The sequence below is a fragment of the Tachypleus tridentatus genome, chromosome 10 (assembly GCF_004210375.1).
Source record: "Tachypleus tridentatus isolate NWPU-2018 chromosome 10, ASM421037v1, whole genome shotgun sequence".
Taxonomy (NCBI): domain Eukaryota; kingdom Metazoa; phylum Arthropoda; class Merostomata; order Xiphosura; family Limulidae; genus Tachypleus; species Tachypleus tridentatus.
Window position 1 is genome coordinate 65,829,839 of NC_134834.1, and position 25,306 is coordinate 65,855,144.

The window sequence follows — 25,306 nt, forward strand, 5'->3', positions numbered from 1 at the left end:
GTTTGTTTTGAATTTTGCACAAAGCTACACGAGGGCTATCTGCGCTAGCCGTATCTAATTTAGCAGTATAAGACTAGAAGGAAGGCAGCTAGTCATCACCACCCACCGCCAACTTTTGGGCTACTCTTTTACCAACAAATAGTGAGATTGATTGTCACATTATAACGCCCCCTGCTCGGCTTAAGCCGAGCATGTTTGGAGCGACGGCGATTCAAACCCGCGACACTCAAATTACGGTCGAGTGCTTTAACCACTTGGCCATGCTGGGCCCCGTTATAAAAATGAAATTTCAAAAATCCAGACAGATAAAGCCTTTGCAGTTGACTGGCTGCTTTCCTTCTGGTGAGTAGCTCAGAATGAGGGACAGCTAATCCTGTATCCTAAAGTAAGAAGGTTGCCGAGTTGAGTGTTCTAATTTCTCCTGATAAAGTATATTATTTATTCTGAACATGCGACTTATTTTTTTAAATAAACTTATTTTGTCAAACCTTAACTAGGATTCTAAAGTAAAAATATTCTGTGTTATTAAAATCAAAATTAGACATTCTGATATAGATATAATAGCGTCACTTCATTACAATATTAATTTATATTATGGTAATCAATTATTATTAGTTATAGGGCCGACGTGAAGCACGCGCCTCTTACGCGCCTACAAAAGACCTCGTGCAAAAGCGGTCATTTCACAAGTCAGGTGTAAAATAATTACCTAATATTGTAATAATTTAATTGTAAAAATAAATGAAACATAAAAGTTTGTTTTTTATTACCTAAGCATTAAGCTGTCTCAAACTTCGAATTTTCGAATCAAGGTTTCGTATAAGTAACAGAGTTGCGGCTAAGATGCAGAGAAATAGAAAATATATAACAATTTTTTTCTTTAAAGTGTTATAAAATAACGCAATAAAGAAAATATTGGCAGTAGTGAAAACATGAACATTTAACAAAATTCGTAAACGATACCAAAACAAATCTAAAAAAAGAGAAAGAAAATGGAGACACACTTATCCGTGTCCGGTATGGCCAAGTGGGTTAAAGCGTTCGACTCCTAATCTGAGGGGCGCGGGTTCGAATCCTCGTCGAACCAAACATGCTCGCCCTTTCAGCCGTGGAGGCGTTATAATGTAACGGTCAATCCCACTATTCGTGGGTAAAAGAGTAGCCCAACAGTTGGTGGTGGGTGGTGATGACTAGCTGCCTTCTCTTTAGTCTTACACTACTAAATTAGGGACGGTTAGCGCAGATAGCCCTCGTGTAGCTTTGTACGAAATTCAAAAAACAAACACCGTCATCTGCTAAAGGTATACCGTGGGTAAATTCACCAACAAAACTGTGATTATCAGAATTCAGAAGACGTAAAAGATAACAAAAAACAAAGAGAAAAACTTTTTGCAGAAGTGGGTTTCCATACAAAAAATGAGAAAAGAACCACTATCTGATAATCCAGGTTCATGAGAAAAAATTCGCAACACAAAAATATGTGATTACCTAATAAGAAAGTTATCTACTCATATTGAAACTTTTAAGTTTACACAAGACGAATAATCTTCTCGTAATTATTAAAAAATAATTTAAAACATCCTCGAAGCTACTACCAGAAAATGGATAACCAACTCGAGAATTAAAAAGCAGTGTACTCGGTTTTGATATTTATCCGTTTTCGATATACAGGACATTTCTCGGATCTTTTTTTGTTTCATACACCGAGTTAAAAAAAACGAATGTATTTTTATGCTGATTTGAGAAATATAAATTGAAATTTATAGAAATTAGAAGAAATATTTTTAGTATTTTTTCTTTAGCTTACTGAAGAAAGGAAGTATTACATATACAAGTAAATATTTAAAAGAATTCCGAAACATCACGACAGTAAAATGTAACTAGTTACAGTGTAACGAATTCAAATGTGAAAATTCATAAATATTCATCATTATTTGCTTGGAAAGATCACATGCCACCCAGTGGCATAGCGATATGTCTGAGGACTCACACTCGTAGAAACCGGGTTTTGATACCCGTGGTAGGCAGAGCACAGATAGCACATTGTGTAATTGTGCGCTTAATTTAAAATTAAACATGAAAAGACACCGTTTTCATGCCTACGACGCCAAACGAGTCAATGATGTGACGATTGGTTCTCCAGTGTAACTTGTTACGTCTCTTAACCGCTATCCAAGTACTTTCAATTCGCTGAGTATACACAGATCAAGTTATGATAATTAATAAATAATTAAATGTTTATTTAAAAAAACGCTAATCAAAACATTAAAAAAACATATGTTCCCATTTTCCCTTTTAAAAATCAGACACGGCATGGCCAGATGGTTAGGAGCGCTTCACTCGTAATCTGAGAGTCGCGGGTTCGAATCCCGGTCACACCAAACGCACTCGCCCTTTCAGCCGTGGAGGCGCTGTAATGTTACGATCAATCCCGCTATTCGTTGGTGAAAGAGTAACCGAAGAGCTGGCAGTAGGTGGTGATGATTAGCTGCCTTCCCTCTCGTCTTAAACGGCTAACGCAGATAGCCCTCGTGTAGCTTTGAGCGAAATTCAAACCAAACCTTTCAAAAGTCGCTTCTCCAAATTTTAAATTTACAGTTAACAAATCTTTATTAAAAACTACATTCAGTTTTTTTACAATAAAATCGGTGCATGAAACAGAAAAAAATCCTGTTTGTGTACTGAAAAGTGTTTTTTGGTTGAGACGCGGTTAAAGGAGCATTGATGATGATTACTTCAACACGAAGATGTGTAGAAATGGCATAATATAGAAAGTCATTTACTGACGTAGACTGCAAATGATAAAGAAAACGCAACAATAATAAAAAAGGAAAAAGAACAGTGTAGAAATCCAATACCTATGTGAAAACATTCTAGTGTTTTGTTTCATTTTCAGGGGAGGCAATTAAAAATCTAGTAGTTTTGTTTGTTTGTTTTTGAATTTCGTGCAAAACTACACGAGGGCTATCTACGCTAGCCGTCCCTAATTTAGCAGTGTAAGACTAGATGGAAGCAGCTAGTCATCACCACCCACCGCCAACTCTTGGGGTATTCTTTTACCAACGAATGGCGGATTGACCGTCACATTATAACGCCCTCACGGCTGAAAGGGCAAGCATGTTTGGTGTGACGAGGATTTGAACCCGGGACCCTCGCATTACGAGTCGAACGCCTTAACCCACCTGGCCAATCTAGTAGTTAAAACACTAGTAGTTACAACTTACAATACCAGAGCATATAAGAAGAATAGTAAAAAATATTCATGCTCAATGCTGAGCACATGTCATATAAAATGAGCTAATATGATGTATGTTTAAGACATTAAAATTATATAAAAAATGTCTATATTAAACAAAAAAAGATTTCGGGGTTTTGTATTGTATGTCTGATGTTAGTCATCAGAGGCATTGATGTCGTAGTCCCCATTTTGTTAACATTGAAGACGTGAACAATTAAGTACCTGAGCATTTTATAAATTTTCTTTATATGGATTAACGGAAGCTCTACAAAGTAAATTGAACTGTCCCGAATTAAATCTTAAAGAGTGCAACGTTAGGCCTTTAGAAACAGGGTAAGACTGAAGGGATAGTGTCAAGAACCAGAATATTGGATATTGAAGAAAAACCTCAGAGTTTTACATTCTGTGTGGCTGTCATCACCTAAATTTATTTATTGGGGATTTGATAATTAATCAACAAGACAAGTCACATAATTTGAAACTCTGTAAAGTATATATGTATATGTATAGTTTCACTTTCTCCAGTCAAATAGAAAATGCATTTTTTTTTTGTTAAACAAGCTACTATTACTTGAGGGACAGGACTGTTGAATTGATAGAATGAAACAGGTCAATATCACTTTTATAGTGTACAAAATTCATTGAATCAAATATATGAACAAGAAATGGTTCAAACATTGAGAGCAAAGAAGCGGCAACGGTAAATCATAGACTAAATCATTTTCCGTTTTGACTAAGTTGTTCTGTATGACATATTACTGTAAGCAAATTGATTCAGAGCTCTAAAATGCAAATAGATGTAACTCCAAAACATATGAAACACGACATCTCATTCCTAAAAGAATATCAAGAAAGTGGATTATATTGGCCTTAATATCAGCGGCAGAAATGGCAGAAGAAATTAATACAGAACTTCCCTTTCAAACTAACCGCTGGCATAAAAAGATTCAATCGATAATTTTCATACAAACAAAGGAATGGTCCAATAGTATAATCGAGGAATCTTTCAGAATTGAGTATTTTTTACTTATAACTGTCAACGTTTTATCAGCAATTAAAAAACCAAGTTGAACTTTACTTATCTAAAAATGAAATCTTTGCGCTGTTTCCATAACAATAGAGGTTTGAAGGATATGTGAAAACTGATCTGCATAATTGTTGCGTTAATACTTAACTTTAGTTCCATACAAAGATTCGTGTGATACAGATGGTGTAGAATTATGCGAATAGCTTTAGATATATTTTTTTACACAATTGTTCCAGAATTATTAAGTGTTATTGTAGTTCTTTGGTTCTAGGGAGCTGCAGTCAAAAGCATATGTATCTTTAAGGATACCCCTGACCATAGTGTGACTGCATCGTCTTTTGAAAGATTCTTTTAAAATTATTTAGAACTATTTAAAAGTGTAATGCAAGCCAAGAATGTTTCATTGGACTTTCAGTCTGGAGGTTTACACAGATGAACGTGAACAGGTTAATAAAACAAAAGTGTTATTGAAAATTCCTGTCACTTTCACATAAAAAACAAAAAGCAATGAAACGAGATTGAGCTGAATAATCTTAGAAATATCTTATCAAATTTACATTTGAAGTCATAAAGAAGCTTTACGTTAACTTAGCATTAAGCAAGATCTTTTAATCAAACCCTTGCGCATTAAGATAATTTATTTTGACTAAATAAATGACAAACGGATCTTTACGTATAATCTACTCAGTGAAACGAAATGTGTTGAACAGTATTTTTCTCTTTTAAAAGTAATATGTACATTATTAAACAAAAGGGGTATCTATTGACAGCAACTTCGGTCACATTTCTCACTAAATATTAAATAAATACCACAACTTAGAACTGAAGAAATCTCAAAGTGAATTTAACACAAAAATATTTTATTTAAACATAAATAGTTTAAAGAAAATTCTTTATTTCGTTTCCACGCTTAAATGTCAATCCTTTCGGGCTAGGCGTGGCGATTAGTGTTTCGAGCTTTGTATCCAAAAATCTCAGTCTTTTTTCTGTTTGAGTAAGGGTAGTCATACAGGCAGCGGGTGATACTGGCGTGTTGCCCTTCCACTAGTTAGCAGTTCTGAATCAGTGAGAGATACCTATGCCTGAGCCTGATGTCTAACTTCGCCTTTTAACTCATTTGTCGCATAAGGTTAAAAATATCAAATACATTGAATCTCTCAAGCTAACCTGCTATGATTTTATAGTATAGTTAGGATTTATTTAGTAGCCATTATTAATAAATTTGCATAGTTGGAGAATTGACATCGCAAAATTTACGAAAAATGTTAAAAATCTCTTAACAAGTCATCAATAAATATCTTGACGAAATGCGGTCAAAGTGGCAATATTCTTGTTTAGATTTTTATCTATAAAACACATCGAAATTAAATATTGCCATAAACTTTGAAATAAGAACACTTTCTCCCATCTTAAGGAAAAATGAACAAGAACACATATTGTTCATGATGAAATTTCCTCTAAAAATGTCCATAATTCAAGCTTTCTGGTCATCAAAGTATTATGGCTTCGTGTTCTCTTAAAGTGTAAAAAAAAAAGAATCAGAAAAAGCAATAATCCACTTTGTTTTCGTGTTTCCACTTCTAGAAAAGTGATACGTTATCGTTCACTTGAAAAAACACTTTCAGGAAGAAATTTTTTGTCACTTTTCTATCTTTCTCATTGAAATGCCCATGTTCTAAGAAGTTCCACCTACAAAAAATACGAACTTATTCTTTCGTAAGTACCCAAGGGATAAGGAATACTTTCATATCATCCTGCAATTCCAGTGTTTCTAAAACGTATGTGGTTGATTAATCCGTTTTACTTCGTTATTTATTTTGGTGAGGTAGTAATTGAAGCCAAAACCAAAAAGCTAGTTTTGTGACTTATATAGTTTCTTCTACGCAGAATGTAGGAATAATAGTTTCTATTCTTTTTTTTTTCTTTATTCCTCAAGTTTCATTATTTTTCCTCCCACTTACGATTTCGGTCATGTTAGCTACACAGGAAAATCTTGTTATGGTCTAGGTGGGGTTCGAGACCAAGAAGTTCTAAGTATTCTTAAGGTTTATTATGAGATTTAAATTTGTTAGAGCGCCGGCTTCATTCACTGCCGATTGTTAAAAGATAAAACAGTTTTTAGAACATATCTTTGACCACCTTTTATTCTGTTCTAGCCTTTTTCTCAATATTATTATATATAAAATGTCAAGACATGAATTAATGTGTTTGAACTGATGTCCACACTGTGAAAGGATCTATTATTCATTTATGTTTTATTTTTATAATTATTATTACTATAATATTTGTTCAGTATTTATTATAAGATATATAATGTGTAAAAGAATGAATTTGCTTTCGGACTATCCTGTTTTCATAGTTGATGAATAACTTTAAGCTGATTAGATGTATTTACAAAACTGATGATTTGTTACTTACGTATATACAAAAATGCCTTTCATTGTAATGTTTCATTCACGTCTTTTGGCGGAGTATACATACACATATTTGGAATTGGAGACGCAGGTATGATATGTTTGTTGTGTTATCTTAGTGAAATGTGTTTTATATCTATAAGCATTTGAGATTCGACATGTCGAATGAAGTAAGGTTTTAATTACTTAAAGGAATTAAACATCTTAGAGGTGTATGGTTGCTGTGTGAACGTTAGTAGTTTCATAGCTAAATTTATTTTTGATGAAAGAAACTGAATTATATATACATATATAAAGATGTTGGAACCATTGACCTTAAGAACACAAGTGTTTCTCCACATTAAACGAAAGACAAACCATTGTGGTGCTCGTCATAACTTTGTTTCTGTTACTAGTACTTGCCATTAATAGACGGTCATTCATTTCACAAAACATCTCCAAATACAGTGAAATACCTGGTTATAGGTTTATTATCCCGAAGCAGCTCTCCAGAACATTTCAAGAGATTAATTTCTAGGTTGTGAAAGGGCAAAGGTGGGTTTCTACATGTTATTTGTTTCTAATCATTGCAGAGTGCGGCGTACTTAATGTTTTCTTTTTATAAAAGGGATGACGTATTATCCTCATAATTTCATATATGGAAGCAGTGCAACCGAATGTTACATACTGTAACCTGACAACCAAAGTGGTGGACTATATATGCTATTTGTTTCAAACCACTGCTGGCGTAGTTTTTGCCTGATGAATTTTCATTATATAAGAAGAGGTATGGTCTTCAGCCATGGGTGCGTTATAATGTGACGGTCAATCTCACTATTCGTTGGTAAAAGAGTAGCCTAAGAGTTGGCGGTGGGTGGTGATGACTAGCTGCCTTCCCTCTAGTCTAACACTGCTAATATACGGAGGACTAGCGCAGATAGCCCTCGTGTAGCTTTGTGCGAAATTCAAAAACAAACAAACATTCTTTCTTTGTGATGTCCTAAATGTAAGCAGTGTAATATTATCCAGAATGTCACAATACCACAAGGTAGTCATAACTTTCTAATCTAATTTTTAACAAAAGACCAAACATAAGCTTATCAAAACAGTTTCACATTATAATCCTTCTTTACCATTCATTACGTCTGTTACAATAGTCACGCCCGAGGTGTTCACAAGGTGCTTTTAAACTCAGAGCTATACATTCGAAATATATACAATGCATAGTAGGATTTATCGCTCCACTTGGCTTTCTATTGTTTTTAACATCAATTTAGACATACTGAGAGCCGACACACAATATTCACCGCTATAATGAGAAACATATGGTTTGTAGAGTATTTGCGAAATCCCACATCATGAGCTCATTTCGTACGCTAAGTAATTGGGCTGTAATCTTGAGGTCTTATTAAAATCTTACATGTTGTGTTTAATCCCAAATTGTCAGTTTTGGTTTCTGTGACACGTTTTGTTTGGGTGGTTAATTTCTGTACATCAGTTCAATATTCCACATTAACATAATCACGGGGCGTTTATTTTTTCAGCAAATTACCAGTGTTAGATATGAGTATGAAAGTAAATGGCTTGTACACTCATCCTAGAAATGCTACATCCAATAATTAGTACATTCTTTGGCATCTGCTAATTTTGGTATTTTTTTACGAAAAAGAGCATAAATGTAATTACCCTAAACTTAGCGGTAATAGCCTTGTCACTTTGCTGGGGGTAAGATGCTATACCAGTAACTTTTATAAATTAACATATGCGTGTGTGTTTGTACGTTTCATGAAATATTCCTAAACAAAGTCAAAGGTAGGCGAACCTGTAACAGAAAGAGCTAAATGTAAACAATATTAAACAATACCAAAGTACAAACTGCAACTAGCTTGTATAAAATGTTTCTTCATTTTAGAGTATCTTTAAAGGTGGTAGTGAAGGTTTTAGTGACTGCCTTTGCGCTTGGATCTTGGCCCAATTTTCTCTCATTTGATATAAATACATTTTTATACGTTATATGTGGATACAAATTAATAATATATATTTCAGAAAGATATATAGATTTAGTTTGAAAATATTTACGCTTTATTTTCAAACAAATGTGTGTAAGTTTTGTTATTTTGCCGCCTCACAGTTTATTGTTAAAGTAAATTTTGCACGAAAGTGTCAACATAATATCATAACTCTACAATTTTTTTTTATTTCTTGGCACGTGAAGCGTATATACAAAATTGTGACATCAAACCATTGGTAACTAATATATTCCAACAAAGTAAAATGAAACAAAAATCTGCTTGAAATTTTGATGACTTGAGAAAGTATCATTGATCTATTGATCCAAGTTGGTGAAACCTCTTCTTGTTTTGTAAAGTTCCTTAACCGCTTTTGTGATCAATTTAGATTTATGTCTGATAAGTCTTATAAGCCCCTTAAACTGCAGCTCAAGCGACACATAACTTGATAGTAGTATTAGAGTATCTGATCTATTTTGATAATTAAGTTCGAAGTCATCTTTAACCATAAAAACAATCCCAGAAATCAAGTCCAACCGAAGGTGAGTAAAGAATACAACCGTAATTGTTCATTTTCTTTGTTATTAGTTAACCGTGTAAGTAACCTATTTTGTTAACAATCACAGCTTGTTGATATAAGCTTACGCAAATACAATAACATTTAGCCAGTGTTATCTACAGGAAATTTTCGCCGTTCTACAAGGCAGTAACTCAAGGTGTGGTTTAAAATGTAGTGTTGAAACATATCAATTTAGAGTGTAATTTAAAACGTACTTTAAAAGTGGTCCATGAAATTTTGGAATTGGAACTAACTGCACCTTAAATGGAAAGAGGCTGAGAACAAACAATCCAGAAAAGCCAAGTTAACAGAAGGCTTTATCCCTTTCCTTTTAACTACCTCGTAATATTTTATATCAAACTTTTAGGCTTAAATAAACATTAGTTCTTACATTCGAGAGGACATTTTTTGTAAGTTATGTGAAATATGTCTTTAAATTGCATCAAAAAAGTAAATCATTAATAATTCACGATATTCGACAAAATTTAAAAGGTTGTTTCGACTATCTGGAATTTAAAATTCAATATATCAAAATCTGAAGTGTTCGTCATTCACGCAGTAAAGCTGTATTTAGTCTAATGCTTTTCTTGTAAAGATTCAGACCAGAGACCGATGTTTGAGACGTCTTACTCTTAGCACTCCGCACTTATGGCTGTAATCCCGTTATAAATGTAACAATGAACCTCGTTATTTGATTCAAAGTTCTTTTGACGGCAGACGCTGCTTTAGTCAGTAGTTTAAAACTACATAGTTATACATACCTAAGCTCTTAGTGGCCCTAACCAAGCTATTTGAACCTTGTATCATGTAATGTGCCGTTCAGGTTAAAAGCTTGAATTTCACTTCTCCTCCATATATAATGTTGTATTAGTACTTTGATTTCACAGTTTTTGCAAGGCCCAGCATGGCCAGGTGGGTAAGACACTCTACTTCCAATCTGAGGGTCGTGGATTCTAATCCCCGTCACACCAAACATGCTTGCCATTTCACTCCTGCGGGCATTATAATATGACGAACAATTCCACTATTCGTTGGTAAAAAAGTAGCCCAAGAGTTGGCGATGGTGGTGATGACTAGCTACCTTCCCTCGTATCTTACATTGATAAACTAGTGACGGCTAGTGCAGATAACCCTCGTATAACTTTGCTCGAAATTCAAAACAAACCACTTTTTACAAGTATACGGATATATATATATATATATGTAATGTATATAACTCATATCTTACTCTAAAAGACAGTTTTCAGTGGCGTAATTACAATGAAATATCATGTCATTCACAAACACTGCTGGACATTTTAACGCCATGGTCATGGACGTAATAATGAAATAAACGTATTTTAAGAACATCTTAATTTTTACATACAAAAGCATATCAATCAAATAAACACAACAAACACGTGAAAGACATACTTTGGACATAATGATAAACATCACAAACACAAGACAAACATATTTTGGACATGATTTTACGTTTTGATATTTAGTTTAACAACTTCATTTGCCTTATATGCAAAAACGGCTCGTTTGGGTTGAGAAAATATTTTACATAGAAGAGCGAACAACGTTTCGACCTTCTTCGGTCATCGTCAGGTTCACAAAGAAAGAGGTAACTGACCGGAAGCTGACCACATGTTTGAAAGGGGTTGTGTAACTGTGTGTCGAAATGTAGAGGGCGGTATTAGATGTTTGAATATATAATTTTATTTATTTTATTATATTAATATAGGTATAAAGGTGTTCCTTTATATTGGTTTATTTTGGGTTTAAGTTGTTGTATAAGTAAGGCTTCTTTGACATCACTGATTTTCATTTGCCTTAATATCTCTAACCTGAAGAACAAAAGAGGAGAAACAATAGCTTAGAATTCTTTTCTTGAAAATACTTGCAAGGGGACTTTAATGCTCTTCCATAACTCAAGCGAGACATATTTCGACTGAATATTAATATTTGTAATGCCAGTATCTTGTTTAGTGGGTTAAAGCGTTCGATTCGTAATCTAATGGTCGCGGGTCCGAATCCCCGTCGCACTAAACATGCTCGCCCTTTCAGCTGTGGGTGCGTTATGATGTGACGGTCTGTCCCACTTTTCGTTGGTAAAATAGTAGCCAAGAGTTGGCGGTGGGTAGTGATGACTAGCTGCTTTCCCTCTTGTCTTACACTGCTAAATTAGAGACGGTTAGCACACACATGTAGCTTTGCGCGAAATTCCAAAACAAACAAACACGTCTTGTTTAGTACTTAACATTTTGTATTGGTTCAGAAACTGTATTTTTGTTGTCTTATATAACACGCACGACAGGAGTAATAATTACATATGTATGAACCAAATGCTCACAAGAAAGAAAATGTAATGGCGTTTGTACAATGGAAAATTACTGATGCCGTAAAACTTCTTTTGCTGTGCAGCACAGAAAGTGTGGAGAAAAGACAGTTACACTGGGGTGGCTATCAATAATACAAGCGATCTATCATTCTCCATCTCTCTTGGCTCTTGTAATTAAGTACAAAAAGACATATAACTATAGAAATTCTTTTATATCTAAATCCCGAATACGGATGTATGTAAGGAAATCTTAAAAGGTAATCACTTTTAAAGTAACTTAGAGGAAACCTTACAGTGGATAGAATGGCGTACTTACATTGAAATGTTCTGTCGCTAATAGATACAGTCGGCCATTTCCATGGATATGACGAATATATTTAATGTAATAATTATTAATATATTCGACAGGTTTAACATGATAATCAATGAAGTACCTCGGCTAATTTAAATTCATAATCATTAAAATAGTCGAATTAATTTAACTTGATACCACGAATGTAGTCGGCCAGCAGAATTCGATAATCGATAACGCAGATAGCTGATTTAAATTTCTGATTATTGCTTAACATAGATATTGATTTAACCTCATAATCACATTACGTGAACAACAGCTTTTAAAATTTGTTGAAAAGAGGTTTTCTTGGAACGAGACGAACTTGTTCGTTTGATTTCCAGAATATTTCTGCACAAGTGTTGTTCATAGGTTGATGAAGTGTGGTATTAAAGACTGTTTAGTTTATATAAAATAATCCGTTACATTCTTACAAAAAATTAGTCAACTATAAATAAATAATGCTGGTGAAATCTAACAAATCTATAAGAAAGATTTAACGTGAATCTGAATTTACAAAATTCCAGGTCGAATTGCCCATCAGAATAATAAAACTGTAAGGTTTAATAAATAAATAAATAAAATTGAATGACCTGCTGACAAATACAATTGTTCAGTTACGTCTCAATCATGCTATTCAAAATACATGCTAGAATCCAAATGTTAGGCGTTTAAGTGTTACAAAATTTAGTGTTATTATACATTTTTATTTACTCTGAATCAACAACGTTAGCACTCCGATTCGTGTGCTTTTCAAGTGGTAAAGAATATTAACTATAGCTCTTTTTTCTCTATATCCTAATATGTACACATAAAAATATGACAATTTGAAAAATGCGTGTATGATGCTTGTCTTCATGCAATATATTTAACTAGCGTCAAGGCCGGATTAAGGGTTTCATTGGCTCTAGGCTTTTCAACTTGTAAAATTCCCCTCGAGACGAAACCTCTACGTGCAATATATTTATATTCATAGCTTGAGGCCTCCTAATTAGTGTGAGGCCATGGGCTTCAGCCCGGTAAGCCCATGCCTTAATCCGGGATTGACTAGCGTATAATCCGTCAAAAATGACGGGCCAAGTACTACCACCCAACTCTCTTTCATAGTATACCCTAACCTCACACTTCATTGATACCTGAAACAAATGCATTTTGTGAAATCAAATTTGACCAACAATGAGATAGAAAAGTGTAGTCGAGACAGTCAATCGTAGGTTAAGTTCTTTCGTTAGCCAATCAAAATTAATGTAATTCATGAAATTAATTTGTTGCGTATTCATATAATAAATACTGGTAGAAATCAGTTAGAATAACAACTTCTAATATATAGAAAAGCCAGTGTGTTTTGGTAACACTATGTTTCAATAAAGGCTTTTATATCATGTTGCTTAACGACAAAAGGTACAAGCGGATATTTTTGTTCGTTTGTGCATTGAAAGTATAAACCGAAACGTGTAGACAGAGAAAATGACAAAAATATGTATTTGTTGATTTCTTAATCTAGAGTCTCCGTTGATTGAATAGGTTTGTTTGTTTTTAATAAAAACGTTGGTGATATAACAGAAAGTAGCTTAATTCGGGAAACTGGATCGATATTTTTACATTCATGATAAATTTTATGCACTTGGTTTTAGGCTAGATGATCCCACAAAACATGTTTACTTTAGGCTTATTATACCAACGCTCATCACATTTATAAGGTTTCGCGGCCACTTTACACCCCTGTCACTATAATCATAATGGGCAAACAGTAATAAAACTATTCTATCTGGATAAATGAATTTGGGTTTTATGATTTCTCCTTGGTCATTTTAAGGTAAACAAAAAACTATTTTTAGAAGGTCGAAACGCTGTTCTTTGCTTATCAATAAAAATGTTAATACTCATACCAGCTGTTCTGAGATACATTTTTATTTAAAGTTGGTTTATCGTCATCAAGAAAGTGTATAATTGATGGTGCTTATGTATTTTGAATCCATTTTAACATAATCGTATAGCCTATGTACTTTTGATTTTAAGAAACAGGACATAAAAGCTGTTGTTGGAACGCATTGTAACCAAAACATATTGGCTTTTGTATATATTAGAAGTTGTTATATATGGAAGTACTTCTTTACTATAGCTTGCTTCATTAAAACGATGCGCGCGCGCACGTAGATAATATCAGTAATAATACACAAGTCCACACCCTCAGGGTTCACTTAGTATGGGTGCAGAATTTCAGGTTTCTATGTTCTTTCCTTTTGGAGTTATGGCGGTCACACACACAGACCAACAAACACGCCCTTTTATTATTATAGACTTAAGAGGCTTACTCTTATTAATGTTTATCCAATTATTATATGCATTATACTTGCGATATGCCGCGAAGCTAGTAAATATTCTGAGCGATAATCACAAAAGGAGATTTCTAAAACGTTACCCAGGATATTGTTTTTCTTAAATAATATTATACATAAACACCAACAGAAACATAACATTTCTAGATCGATTAAGTTATTGCTATGTATTTGGTACTGCACTGCTTAGATGACAGACTGGGATCCTTATAATAATAATAATAAGCCTAACTTTAGAACATAGTTTTTTATTAAACTGCATACAAATAAGCTGTTGAATCTAGCCGTCTCTCCTTACGACAGTTAAATCTCATGTTGTTTTTTTAATGTTATTTAAATTCTTGGGAGAATTAATATATATATATATATATATATATATTAATATATTTCATACTGCATATTATGAGAGTTATTTTTAATTGTTGGCTTAGAATATATAGATTTAGAACTAACCTGAATCTCCAGAGTTGACTGAATCACGTGTAACGTTATTAGGATTACGGTCGGAAATGTCATGAATAGCAACTGACGATTTAGTGTAATATAATTATTATAAGTATTTGTTTTATGACAGTTCATTCTGTTAATTAGACCAATACATGTATATTTAGCTACACTATCCAATGAATTAATTTTGATTTCTAATTTATATAGTTATCTCGTTTTGATCAGAAGTATTGAAAATAAAATTTATTTTATTGAATGGAATATAAATAAGAATAAACAGTAAATAATAATGACCTTTAACCTAATACTTTTCTTGAAGCTTCAAAAGAGCGCAAGTTATTGTATATTTAGGTTTAAAATAAATAATTAATTAAAAATCTGAGAATATAGATGCTTAATAGTTGTTTTGTCACCTAAGATAATTTAGATAAATAAGCCATATAAGGCTCAATACCGCTGAAGAATTAGAAAAGTTAATATAACAACTTAAATACTGTAAATTTCAAAATATCAGTACAGTTTAGGTTTCACTGTTTTCACCTAAATGATGGTCAAGTTTATTTCAAGGAAAGGAAAGGCCAAGGAAAGAAAAAGTATTTTGGTAATATCAGTTAAGCATACTACTTACCTATCGATAGAGATGGCCATCAACGTGAAAACACTGGCTGCTACTGATAAGATAGATATGAAGTTGGATATCTTGCAGTAGGCACTGCCGAAAGGCCAGTCGCCATTCAACATGGAAGAGAAACTGAAGATGACGTTTAGGGTGGACACCATGGTATCTGCTAGGCTGAGGTTTACCAAGAAGTAATTTGTAACGGTCCTCATCCTTTTGTGGGTCAGGACGATCCAGATGACGATGACGTTGCCGCCTGTTGCAACCAGAACCATCCCTCCAAAGGCAAGACTCCACAACGTCTGTTGCCACCATGGCAGAATATAAACGTTTCCTGTTGGAATCTCAGAAGCCAAAGTGCCATTAGCATCCGATGAAGTGTCGTTTTCGTAAATGGTGTAGTTTTCAATCATCATCTTGTCTATTGTGATTTCTTGAAATATAATTTTAAAATTTTAATCGATTATAATATTATAAATAGAATAAATGTATTTCATTCAAAGATAATAATTCTTCTGAACAAGGTAATTTAAATTTTAAAAAACTTGCGAAGTCCAGTTTTTGCATTTTCTTAACAGCTGGATGTTTAAAGTCAGTCCACAACTATATTTGATCTTTAGCACGTATAGTGCTCAGGTTATAGAGAACATGGGTATTTCTTAGTATGAGGGATTGACTGAAAACTAATTAAACATTTATTTTCAGATACAGATGTTCGTACGTAAAACAAATAACTCCATTCCTGACTTTGCGAGGACCATCCGTTTATTCTCAAGTGAAAGAAAAGAGTCCGTCCCTACCTGTTTTAAGAGTACCAAAACAGCAGAGTTTCTTTTCCTTCGTTCTTTCACCTGTGATAAGCAAGGGCCAGAAAGAGACATGGAGAAGTGGGAGACTGGAAGGTGTATGTTGAACAGTGAGTGGGCAGTTTGCGTGCGAAGTGTTTCAGAGAAACTGATAAATACGCACGCGCAGTACTATACTCAGTGAATGGTGTTGTGTTTTCCTTTGAGGAGCCGACAGTCTTTGTATTTTGCAGTTTTGGGGAATTAGCTACTCCCAGCTTCCTGTCGTTACCCCAGGATTACCATCTCGGAAGTTGTTGATCAGAGACAAAGCAGATGAGTTAAAGTACAGCCGAAATACACTTAACGATTTCGTAGTTCTGAAAAAAAGATAACAGATAAAACTGGCAAAAAATTATTTAGATTTTATGCATGCCAAAGAAAACCAACTCTATTGAACTGAAGAGTTGAAACTTACGATAAAAATACAAAGTTTACCATATGCGTACAATGCCTTTTTTTTAAAACAATTATTCATTTTAAAAGAATGGAAACAACTTAGCAATTGAATTAAAGCTTTCAAATTAACAGTTTCAATATAAATACATATATATATATACACACACAAACATGAAGAAACATAGTATAGTGAATAGAAGTTTCCGGTCTCGAGTTGCCTAATCAGTATCCTGTTATAAGGTGAGATAATTTTCTCTGTACGTTTTCAAACTGTCTTGAAGAATACTGAAATACTCATTATATAGATTTATGAAATTAAGAAGATATTTAACGTTAAAAGGAAACGTTGCTGTACAGCGACACCTTGTTTTATTTTTATGTATAAAATCATAAATTTAACTCGTTATATACTTAAAGTATAAGATTTATGATATTAGCGCAGGTGTGGTTTCTTGTTATATCAACATTCAAATTCCTTTGGAAATTTGTGAGTGAATATTCATTCATAGAAAAAATCGTAACTTTAAGCGAAATTCAACTCTTGAAATTTCAAGCATAAAATCAGTTTAAGATGAGCAAGGAGAAACTAGGACAGAGAACCTAGTTTTACTGAGTTACGAAAAGCTAGAGGAAATTAATGAACATCTTTTTATGTGTTAAATGTCATTTATTGTATGTTTTCAGAGATCTTACGCAAAACTACACTAAAGGCTATCTGCTCACAGCTATGTAAACATTTTGAACTGGTAAACTAGAGAAAACGTAGTTAATCAAGAGCACCAACGACCCACGCTTTTGCTACTTTAATTTCACTGCAAAGTAAAATTTGATCGTCACGTATGGTCCACATCTAACACCCCAAGATAACGAAACGTGTTTATGCAGTAACAGGATGCTAACCATTCATCCCTAGATCAACAGCGTGGGAAAACTATACACCAGATAATGTCAGGCTCTTCGTACCATTTCTTATATAATAATTGTAACTAGAATTGTTAAAGTTGGTATTTATAAAGAGAAATCATTTTATAGTCAAGATTATTTGAATTTATTGTTCCAATATAAGGAAGTATTCTAAAGATACCCTTCTTGGATACATTACTAACATATAAAGTATCAAATTACAATAAGAAATACAAATTATACACAATTCTATGCTATTACTACTTTTAAAAATTACTCATGAAAAGGACGAATGAATCAGCTCGATTGAGTCAACTTTTAATTACCAATCAAGTTTATTTGTAAAATAATTTATAATGTTACCTTTATTTTCAGATTTTGAACTACTATAAGTAATCACAATGTAAAGAAAACTGAATATCATTATGTTGACATTTTAATTATTTCTGGCTCTTCGAAAGGGTTATGATATACATTCATTTCACATTAGATCTGTGTTAATAATACAATGGTAAGGTTAACATATCCTTATACGTTTTTGATTTACAGATAGAATAAGACATTTAATTTTAAGAGTTTTCTATAACATCTCAATGTATTTCCAAATCCACTATTCAGCAAAATATAGATTTAACGTTTTAGATCGACATGAAAGCACACCCCATTGTCCATGGTTCCAAACTCTTGTCATTCCTCTAAAAATTTTGGAAATTAATGTGTCCTCCAAATACTAATAATTAATTGTGTTTTATGAGAATGATTTGTGTATGTCAATGTAGTGACATATTGCTGTAAATGCAAGTCATAGCGTTACGAGCAACATTTTTAGCGTTTATGTATTTGCTTCACAACAGCTGTCCGACCATTCCTGTCCAATTCTGTCATAAGTAGATTTATGTCTGAAGGAAGATGACGCAGCTATTTCCGAAGAAGAATATTCGCATAAGGAGATTATTAAATAATGTGGGGTCAAAAGCGCAACGTTTAGAAGAAAGGATTTTTCAATATTATCCATAGAAACGGTAAAAACAAAAGTCGCAAACTGGAGCATCTCAGGAGTCCGAAACCCTAAACCACTCTTGAGCCCACTCTTTTCTTCTGGAACGTGAAAGTTATGGGTATGAAAGAAACACTTTCAACTCTGAAAACCACTGCAACAGAGCTGTGTTTATCTCATAATACTGTAAGAAAGATAACAAGGATTTCAAACCGACAAAGGCTCCCAAGTTTCCAACTATATTTTGATATCGACAAGTATTTTTATAAGAACGATAACCACAGAAACTGGAATAACAAAATCACATTGGGATACGTAACTATTAAGTTCTGTGATGTACTCCAATGTGCTTTTGGCCTGCTTAAATCTTGTTTTAGAAGCGACACTCAGCGTCTTTCAACAAATTTGTTACAATGGAAATTACTCTTCCAATAGATAGCATATAAGACTGGGCTGGGCAATTTTGATGGTGGAGAAACTAGTTACAAAGGCAGCAAGGAACAACTGGTAATGTGTGATTAATCCTCACAATAGCATATTAGCTACAAGGTACTGAGTAGCAGCACACTAAAAAGCAGAAGACAAGGAAAGCATTCTTCTAAACCGCTTTCGTAAGGGGATCTCTCCCTCCCAAAAGAAGGCAAAGTAACCAGTTGGTTGAAAGCCGTAGAATAAAAAAATAGAAGGTTTTGTATACGATTGAAGCCCATAATATGGTTTGATCTTATGGTATCACCTTGTGGGCTTGGGATGTTCGATTACTACTGTTAGGGAAGGTATATTAATTATTTGCTGGTGATTAATTAAACACCTCAGTGGCGCTGCTCCTGACTTTAATGTATACTAAATATGTAGGCTTCTCTGGAAGTATTTAAGTGATTATATTCTGTGTGGCATATTTTGAAGTTATTCGTGACATTTTCAACAATATTGATAACTGTATAGTGATTAATAATGTTGAAAATGTCAAGAATAACTCATACAGAAGTTGCTTAACGTGGAAGATAGTAATCGGTTAAAGTTAGATTCATCTCAGAAAACACAAATAACAAAGTAGGCTTTGTATTACACATACAGATATCTTGTGTCAGACTACTTTGTTATATGAATGTTTGCCTATGTGAAAGTGTTATTCCCAGAAGCAATATGTATGGGCATCTATAAAGTTTATAGGCAATATAAAACTGCATTACATTTGTTTGTAATATTAGTATACATATATATATATTTATATTGTTTGTAGAATATATATGTAAGTAACGGTAAAAATATGAAGCTGTTTAATATAAGTATTATTTCGATCATTATTTTCAACTTGGACGTAATAAACCATTGCTTTCACTTTTTAACGTTTATTTTCCTTAGAAAGGTAAAAGAAACACACAAAGAAATTGGAATCACATAAATTCTATTGGACTACAGAACTGTAAAGTCCTCCAATGTTTTTGGCATGCTTAGATCTCGTTTCAGAAGCAATATCCAGCGTCCTTCGACAAATGTGCTACAATGGAAATTACTTTTCCAGTAAATAAGTCTGAACCAAAGTAAAGTATATTTTTTTTCCTAATTTTTAATTTTTGTACTTTGAAGTTTCTTATTTCATAGCAGAACTTTCTATATTACTATAACTAGGGAGTTAGATTACGCATATATCGATTTTTACTTATCTTTATGGAATTTTATTATTCTTGTTTGATAAAGATTAACATATAAACACACTCAAATTTAATGTTTTATGGTGTCACCTAACCGATGATTAAATTAATTATATTTATGACCCTATTCGTTCAAATCGTGGAGGCACATGAATCACAGTATAAATTTTAGAGGATGTTTTTTAATTTTGTTTAAAAAGTTCGCGCATAGCTATTCTGAATATTCAACTTGAGAAAGGAAAGATAGCTAGTAAACAGTATACACTGCAAACTTGTAGGCTAGTTTTGTTTTACTGAATATTGACATTTGATTTCCGCTGTTATGGCTTAATCACGGCTCCAAAGTGTGGAGCGCATATTTTCGGTAACGGAACGTAAAGTTTGTCTGTTTGTTTTTTTTAAATTTAGCGACAAGCTACACGAGGGCTATCTGCGTTAGTTGTCCCTAATTTAGCAGGGTAAGTCTAGCGGGAAAGCAGCTAGTCATCACCACCTACCGCCAACTCTTGGGCTACTCTTTTACCAACGAATACTGGGATTGTCTGTCACGTAACACCTCCACGGCTGATAGGGCGAGCATGTTTGGTATGATGGGGTTCAAACCGGCGTCCCTCAGATTACGAATCAAGTGCCTTAACCACCTATCCATGCCGGACATTGATTCATAATTTAGGCAGGGTTATACCATGCCAGGGTTTTACCTTTTATATTTAAAAGAACACCTTTTTTTTTAAAGTTAAAACCAAAATAGTTTTATACTTTAAAAAAAATTATTGGCACGTGGTATTTCCAATCTTAATGCGAACTATGCGTCACCTTGACTAATAAACAACTCAGAGTTTACGGTGTTTAGGCATAACCGTCTCTTATTTAGAATTTCTTACCAGAGAAGGGTAATCAACTAGTAGAATAACGGAAATGACAGTTACCTCAAAAACGCGCCACAGCTTCAAGTTCCTAGTGTGTTCAGCGGCAACCAGGCAACACCCGGTCCAGTATTAACTGAAATATTTTCTCGCACTGTGAAGAATTATAGTCAGGATTTCGTCACGAAAATTTGGTCACTAATCTTTTCCGATATTCTGTAGCTTGCTGTGGAAATAATAATTTTGTGTTTAAGTATTATTGCAATGATTGCTTTAGTTTCTAATAGTCTGATTTTATCGCGGGGTTTTCATGTAATTTACAAACGCTTTATACACACATATACAATTATATGTTCTGTTGGTGAGAGTTTATTAAGTTCCAAAGTTATGCATGTGTTTTTATGTTGTTTGGAAAAAAACACAAAATTTCTTGATATATTTTAACTATCGACTTCACACTACTGAATATACCCAAAACAAATGCCGTATCTTCTATTTACGGTTCTTTTATTCATTACTTGAGAGATAGGACTAATTTGAATACTTATCTTGCATTACTGTCATATAAATATCGAGGACGTAGTAACTTTTGGAATAATGTTGCTTTCTGCATTTGTATCATTCTTTCTGTCAGTCTAACATTCCTATCAAAATTTACATTTCACTTATAACGCCCGACAAACCTTCGTTATGAATTCCTTTTAAAAACAACATTCCACTGATTTTCACGTTTTAGGGAAAAAAATAGATAAAATTGCCGACAGTGAATGGCATTGCTCTTTCATATTGGTGTTTCCAACCGGAGAGACATGACAAGGAAATCAGATTAGTTCTAACACAACTTTTGTGTTTATGTAAACTTAGAGAAGTGAAACAAGAACAATATATATATATATATTAGAAAACATCTAAAACTTCGAGCTTTGCGCATATAAATTAATAAATAAAGACTATCAAGAGAACTGGACAGCCTGAACTTTACTTGTATGAATTACACCAAGACATGGCGTTTAACACGGGTTATAGTGGAGTTATCTGATACAAAGTAGGCCAGTTTAAAAGCAATAACATCTATAAAAAACAAGGAGCCAACAAACAGCTACTCGAAAGGGAAGAAACAGTTAATTTGTAATCATGTATATAAAAAGGTACTTATTTCATCCAACAGTTCTCTCCCAACGTAGCATTTTCATGATTAAAAAGGTAGATTAAATTCAATCGTTTTATATACTTCTGGTAATATCGATCGTATTTTCCGTATTAATACTGTTAATTTTCATTTCCAGCCGTTAATGATGTGTAAACTACTGAATGAATTTACCTTTTCAGTGAGCTTGTACGGAATTTGCTGTGTTAAACATGCACATTAATTACAAAATTAACTAAGGTCAATCCATCTATTCGTTGGTAAAATAGTTGGTGATGGATGGTGATGACTAGCTGCCTCCATTCTAGTCTTACACTGCTAAACTGAGAACGGCTAGCACAAATAGCCCTCGTGTAGCCTTGCGCGAAATTCAGAAACAAACAAAGCAAACACTTTACTCCCATTGAGAATGTATAGTATGATTTTCTAGAGATGTGTAGAATTCCGTCAAGCAACTTGAGGGGAAAAAAATCCCAGAAATAGCTGTCATTGAAGAGGTCGAGGTTACTTCATGACCTTATAAACGCTCTGATTTTAAGCATTCTACATCAGTATCAGAACTCTTCAATATCTTCGTCACTGTACTGTATTAAAATGAAATTTTGCGATTTCTAAAGATGTACATCAACCTGTATCTGATGCTTATTTACAAGCGTAGGCTGAATGACCAGCTATTGCATTTCAGATCACACAACTTATCACCAATGTCGTGATTTGTATAAAGCTAAACTGGGAGAGGGTAATTAACATTGTTTGATAATTCCACTTGCTTTGCCTCTGCTAAAATATTATAAATTCTTATTATTATCTTATTTGCGAAGTGTAGCTTGGCTGTTGACAGTTGATGTAACTCAAAACTAAGGCACTCAAGTAATCAATATGGAAGTTGTTATCCAATAGAAGAAAATTTAATTCAAGTTGAATAAAATCTTATTTTTAAAATAATAGCAAAGCTAGATAGCCTTAAGCACTTTCGCCAAAAAAAGGCATATATGTGTAGTTAAATAAAATATACACAAATTTCTATATATATTGTGTTCACTACGTTATCTCCGGCGGATCAAGGCAGTGGAGTTTTATTTCCTAATTACGGATTTTTGTAGAATGTGCAATATTCATAAGATGGTGTGCCAAAACTGAAACTCTTCATGTGAACTCACCTGAACTCCAAAGAACTCTTAATTCCACTTCGCAAAGTTTACTTTTACAGCTGTAAGTTTTAAATGTTTCCAATATTGATTTTGGCTTCAGGAAGACGAATTGGCAATTGTTAGAATAAGTCAATCAGCTGGGAAAAATACTTTCACGTAAGCATACACATAAGCAGATCAATCAACATGTGGCACGACCCAAAACTAATTGCAACAGAAACTTTCTCATTGTTTCTTTCAATACATGATGAAAGTATAGAAAACTTGAAGGATACAAACATTGATTTTTAGGGTGGTGTTGCTGGTTGAGGAAGATAGCCTTTGAGTATTATTATTGAAACGTATAAACGACATATCGATGTTACCCACCGTGCTACAGCGAGATCAGGTTATTAATTACAAAAATATATTTATTCTGATAATATAAACGTTAAAATATTAATATGTTCAGCTTATATATATATTTCAACACGTAATAATTGTATAAGACATGACATTTTTTAACTAAATAAGTGGGGTAATTTCACATCTTTTAGAAATCGGAAAATATTTATACTTTTTTTTTTTTCGGTAGTAACCGCAACAAAATAGAATGAATATTATGAAATATATATATTTTTCTTATATACAAATATTTGTTGACTTCGGAACTATCCACAGATATCTAGTAGGTTTTAGATAGAAGATGATTATTGCAGCATACGGCATGGCCTTTAAGGAATGTATAATCTACATATGGAATATCATCCATAAATGCAGATATAAAATACTAAGTGTATTTTATGATCACACAGATGCATCAACAACGAAAGATGCTGCCCTTTCTTAGACGAATCATGTTAAATATAGGAAATAAAATCAAGTTATGAGTGATTGACATTGTCATGAACATGAAGAAGGATATTTTTCTGGCTAGCCACCAACGTACGCAACGCTTGATAAGCATGTTTAATGAAACAGTGAATTCCTATGGAATCAAGAAGAATCATGCAGAAAGCTACGCATATGTTCTAAGTATAACAACAGCTGTTATGTGAGCAACAATGAAGTCCTCTTGTTGGGTTTGATTTGTTTTGGATTTCGCGCAAAATTACACGAGGGCTATTTGCGCTAGCTGTCCCTAATTTAGTAGTGTAAGACTAAAGGAAAGGCAGCTAGTCATCACCACTCACCATTAACTCTTGGGTTACTCTTTTACCAACGAATAATGGGATTGACCGTAACATTATAATTTTTCTACCTCTGAAAGGGCGAGCATGTATGTTGCGACGGGGATTCAAACTCGCGGCCCTCGGATTACGAGTAGAGTGCCTTAACCACCTGGCCATACCAGGCATCCCCCTTGTTGGGATGGTAAATATTTTTAATTTGTAATGTCGTGCTACTGTGTTTATTTTAACACCTGTGACGTTTTTTTTTAAACTTGAAATGAAGAAATGAAAACCAACGTGCACTTTTAATGTGGTAAATAAAACAAACAATAGAAGAATTAATAGAAGGTGTGTGCGTTGGTGGGATGTGATATGCTCGGCACCAGACAATGTGATCAAAGTAATCACGTCGGCCCGGCATGGCTAGGTGGTTAAGGCGTTCCACTCGTAATCTGAGTGTCACGAGTTCGAATCCCCGTCACACCAAACATACCCACCCTTTCAACAGTGGGGGCGTTATAATGTTACGGTCAATCCCACTATTCGTTGGTAAAAGAGTAGCCCAAGTGTTGGCGGTGGGTGGTGGTGACTAGCTGCTTTCTCTCTAGTCTTACACTGCTACATTAGGGACGGCTTTGCGCGAAATTCAAAAAAACAAACAAACAAACAAACAAACAAGTGATCACATGCGAATCCAATTGTTTGACAGGTCGTTGCATCTACCGAAAAAATAGGCCAAAGTGTTTTTCAATGTGTGGTGATTATAGAAACATCAGCAAGCTGAATGAATACCCAAATAAACAAATCTGAAATCGATGAAAACGTTACAGAATGAACTAAATGTATATCCAATGGTTGGATACTCGATTGCTGAAGCAAACTGTTATTTAGAAATAATCATAAA

The 25,306-nt window shown here is 33.7% G+C and overlaps 1 protein-coding gene across 1 annotated transcript in view; it reads right to left on the reverse strand.

Moving 5' to 3' along the window:
* The window catches only part of LOC143229471 (tachykinin-like peptides receptor 99D), a 165,395-nt gene extending 149,190 nt beyond the window's left edge, over positions 1-16,205 (reverse strand). Inside the window, exons 1-2 of the mRNA XM_076461838.1 lie at positions 16,089-16,205; positions 15,298-15,721 (exon numbers count right to left, since the gene is read on the reverse strand). Of these exons, the coding sequence (XP_076317953.1) occupies positions 15,298-15,704 (407 nt within the window). The 5' untranslated portion in view covers positions 15,705-15,721; positions 16,089-16,205. The remainder of the gene's footprint in view (positions 1-15,297; positions 15,722-16,088) is intronic.
* Between the last annotated feature and the right edge of the window lie 9,101 nt (positions 16,206-25,306).